At 43.4% G+C, this 3,976-nt stretch overlaps 1 protein-coding gene across 1 annotated transcript; it reads left to right on the top strand.

Moving 5' to 3' along the window:
- Positions 1–3,289: 3,289 nt before the first annotated feature.
- On the top strand, positions 3,290–3,774 carry LOC119579459 (the record flags this gene model as incomplete). Its single annotated transcript, XM_037927288.1, is given in 1 exon segment — positions 3,290–3,774. A coding segment is annotated over 1 exon segment (100 nt), but the record flags the coding sequence as incomplete, so codon positions are not given.
- Between the last annotated feature and the right edge of the window lie 202 nt (positions 3,775–3,976).

Genomic DNA, 3,976 nt, shown 5'->3' with positions numbered 1-3,976 from the left:
GTGGGTGAAAGGTTCCTTCCCCTGTTAGAATTTTATTATGTCTTTTTTTCTATGCAATTTTTTTTTGTTTTTTTTTGGGGCCTTTTTTGGGGGCATTTTCTTATCAAGGGGGTATGACTTTTTTCTTGATTAAACTTCAATTTTTTGCTTTTGGGTATCTACACGGCATAACAATGCAATAAGTAAGTGTTTTTTGTATTTTGTTGGTTTTTGTCCCTTTAAAATTTTCGAAACATACTGAGTATGCCAGTTGATGGGGGGAATGGGATCAAAGCATGGAAATAGGTCATCCGGGAGGCGGGGGCTTTTTCCGTTTGGTTACATATAGTACATTCCCAGACTTACGGGTAAATACTGTAAATCCCCTTTTCAAATACCGGTGGTTTCAATCATCCTCCAAATATTTTTGCATCATGGGAGTCATTCCCATCCCCTTTTAACCTCAACAGTTTTTTTCTATAAAAATTCTTGGCCCCCTTAGCCTCCCAAAATTTTTTCAGAGCACTTCCTGTCCCTAGCCCTCACCCTTTTTTTTTTCAGTAAGGGTTGCATCCCCCGGGACCCAAAAGGGGTTTAAAAAAATGTGGTTACGTGTTTTGTATGTATGTATGAAACCAAAACCCAGCATTTATAGGCAAGCATACATCCTTAGCATCGTACTGCCCCACACACACACACCACACACAAACACACGCATGCAGCAAACGCACGCATGGTGCAGAACTTGCCCCCCCCAGTAGGCATGCAAACATGCTCCCCCGCACCCTTCACATGCATACAGGGACCACTCGGACCAGGGACCTCCCCACACGCAAGTGGGGACCCCACAGCATGCAGGGACCCCACACAGCACACATACAGAGCGTTTTGCTTGCACACGCATGCACTTGATTCTTATCATACTTGTACTCTCTGGAAGTTGTACCTATATTTCACTCATACATGATGGGAAACCCCCTTCACTCAGCACATAGGCACCCTCACACACGCAGGGGACCCTCACAACAAAGCAGCAGGCACCCCACACAAATGCACCAGGGACCCCAACAAAAGCACGAAAGGGACCCCCACACATACCGCATCAGGCACCCTCCCCCATAAAGCATGCAGGCACCCTCACAGCCGCTGCAGGCACCCCCACATGACCAGCGGCACCCACATGAACGCATGCAGGCACCCCCACAGAAGAGCAGGCCCCTCACTTTAACGCAGCAGGGGCCCACTGAAGCTGGGCCCCTCCCCAAAGCTGCAGGCACCACATGAACGTGCAGGGACCCTCACATGAATCCGCAGCACCCTCCATGAACGGGGCACCCCCAAACCCCCACCCCCCAAAAAAACCACCCCCAAAAAAAAAACATGCACACAGGCAGGGCCCCCCCCCCACACATGCACACAGGCGGCACCCCCCCCAACCCTGCCACAGGCAGGGACCCCCCAAAACCACATGCACACGGCAGGACCCACCACACAGCACAAGGCAGGCACCCAAACACATGCACACAGGCAGGCACCCACACACACATGCACACAGGCAGGCACCCACACACACATGCACACAGGCAGGCACCCACACACACATGCACACAGGCAGGCACCCACACACACATGCACACAGGCAGGCACCCACACACACATGCACACAGGCAGGCACCCACACACAAACTGCACACAGGCAGGCACCCACACACACTGCACACAGGCAGGCACCCACACACACCTGCACACAGGCAGGCACCCACACACACCTGCACACAGCAGGCACCCACACACACAAGCACACACAGGCAGGCACCCACACACACATGCACACAGGCAGGCACCCACACACACATGCACACAGGCAGGCACCTGCACGCACACACGCACACACGCACACGCACACACACACACACACACGCACACGCACACGCACACGCACATACACATACACACATACACATACACACATACACACCCATACACACACACACATACACATATACACACACATATACACACACATATACACACATATACACACATATACACATATACACATATACACACACATATACACACACATAACACACACATATACACACACACACACACACCACACACCAAACACAACACACACACAACACAACACACACACACACACATACACACACACACATACACACACATACACACACATACACACACATATACATACATATATACATACATATATACACATATACACACACACATACACATACACATATACACACACATATACACACACATATACACATATAAACACACATATATATATACACACACATATATATATTCACACACACATATATATATTCACACAACACACACACACACACACACACACACACACACACACACACACACACACACACACACACACACACAGATGCACATATGAAAAGGTAAATAATAATTGCATAAATATAGTTGTTTGTGTACAAGCTTTTGGTTTTAGTACCAAAGTGTATATTTGAGAGAGAATGAGTGATGGCATTAAAACATTGTTGACACTAATTTAGATATCAAATGTGGGATCTTGAGCTCATTCACCAGTTTCTAAATATATAGTATAGACTTTTCCAAATAGTTTTAGTAATACAGCTGTGGTTAATTTAAGCCCAGGTATCTTTTCATGAGAATCCAAAACTAGGAATGTGCATAGGTAACAGATTATGGGTCATTTGAAATTGTAGGTCCACTACCATAAAAAAAAAATGTATTTAAATGATTTGTAGTATAATCAGAAGTAGTTAATGATATTCATTTACAACATGTTTGAGATGGCAACAAGTAATAGGAAAGTGAGCTTATGTGCATTGGAATGTTTTCTCAATAGTTTTAATCCAGTGGCAATGTTATTCAACTATAGAAAGATAATAATAATATTTATTTGATAAATGGATAAAAATTCAATAACATACTAAGATGACCTTCAAGTCTATCCATGTAGCAGTGCAGGTTCTGTAAGCTGGGTGTAGGTTTTGATTTAAAGTTGGAACTCGTCAATAGCCGATACTTTAGACTCAAGAGGACAGTTATTTATATCCTTTTTAGACAATAGAGACATACATTCATATTATTTGCATTAATATGAAGCTTTAGGTTCTCATAGAGGATTTTTCTGGGAACTACAGTTTGTGTTTGCTTAGATATTTGTCCATAAATATATAAAGGTTTGCATGTTTGTCTTTGTAAGAGAGAGGTTTTACTGCATAATCAGATGTATAATTGACAGAGTTATGAGATAGACTGTCATGTTGTTTTAACAGGTACAGGCTGGAGGTTTGCCTGAACTCCCAGGTGGCAAGGTGTTGAGCCTGGAGGAGGTTGAGAGGCTCCAGCAGACTCAGGCCGTCCCAAATTGAGACTGCTCTAGTACTGTCTTAGTAAAAAATACACAGTACCTTGCCACTCGATCAAAACTTATTCCGAGTCATTATCTTCCACCACAAACCGTAAATATTGGCTGCTGTTCTTCCTGACAAGCATAGAAACATTGACAAGAGTAACAAGTGTTTTGTGTTGATAAATTTAACCAGGAAAATCTGCTTTATTTTTTAAGGATTGCATTTGTGGATTGGGGAATAAAGGCACCTGTTTTCCTTTAAAAAATATGCTGATTTAAGAAGTGTTAATCTTATGAAACTGGTATTTATTTTCAAAGCAGGTGTGCCTGTATATACAAAGCATATATATGAATATATATACATTATGAATTTAAAGCAACCATTGCGTTATGTTTATAATGAACTGCTGTCCCCGTACCTGCCCTGCTATAGGTCAGAAAAAATGCTGTTCTCGCCATTTTAATTAGTGTACTGAGAGTGGTGTCCGATCATTGTTTGGTTGGCATAGAAAGAGAATCTGTATTCGTCATAGTGCGGTATTTCAGTCTGTACCTCAATAATAAAAGTTGCTTCAAGACGCTAAAGTGCTGAAGCTGTTACTTTCT

Source organism: Penaeus monodon, chromosome 12, assembly GCF_015228065.2.
Source record: "Penaeus monodon isolate SGIC_2016 chromosome 12, NSTDA_Pmon_1, whole genome shotgun sequence".
Lineage (NCBI taxonomy): Eukaryota > Metazoa > Arthropoda > Malacostraca > Decapoda > Penaeidae > Penaeus > Penaeus monodon.
This window is presented reverse-complemented; position numbering and strand designations above follow the sequence as displayed.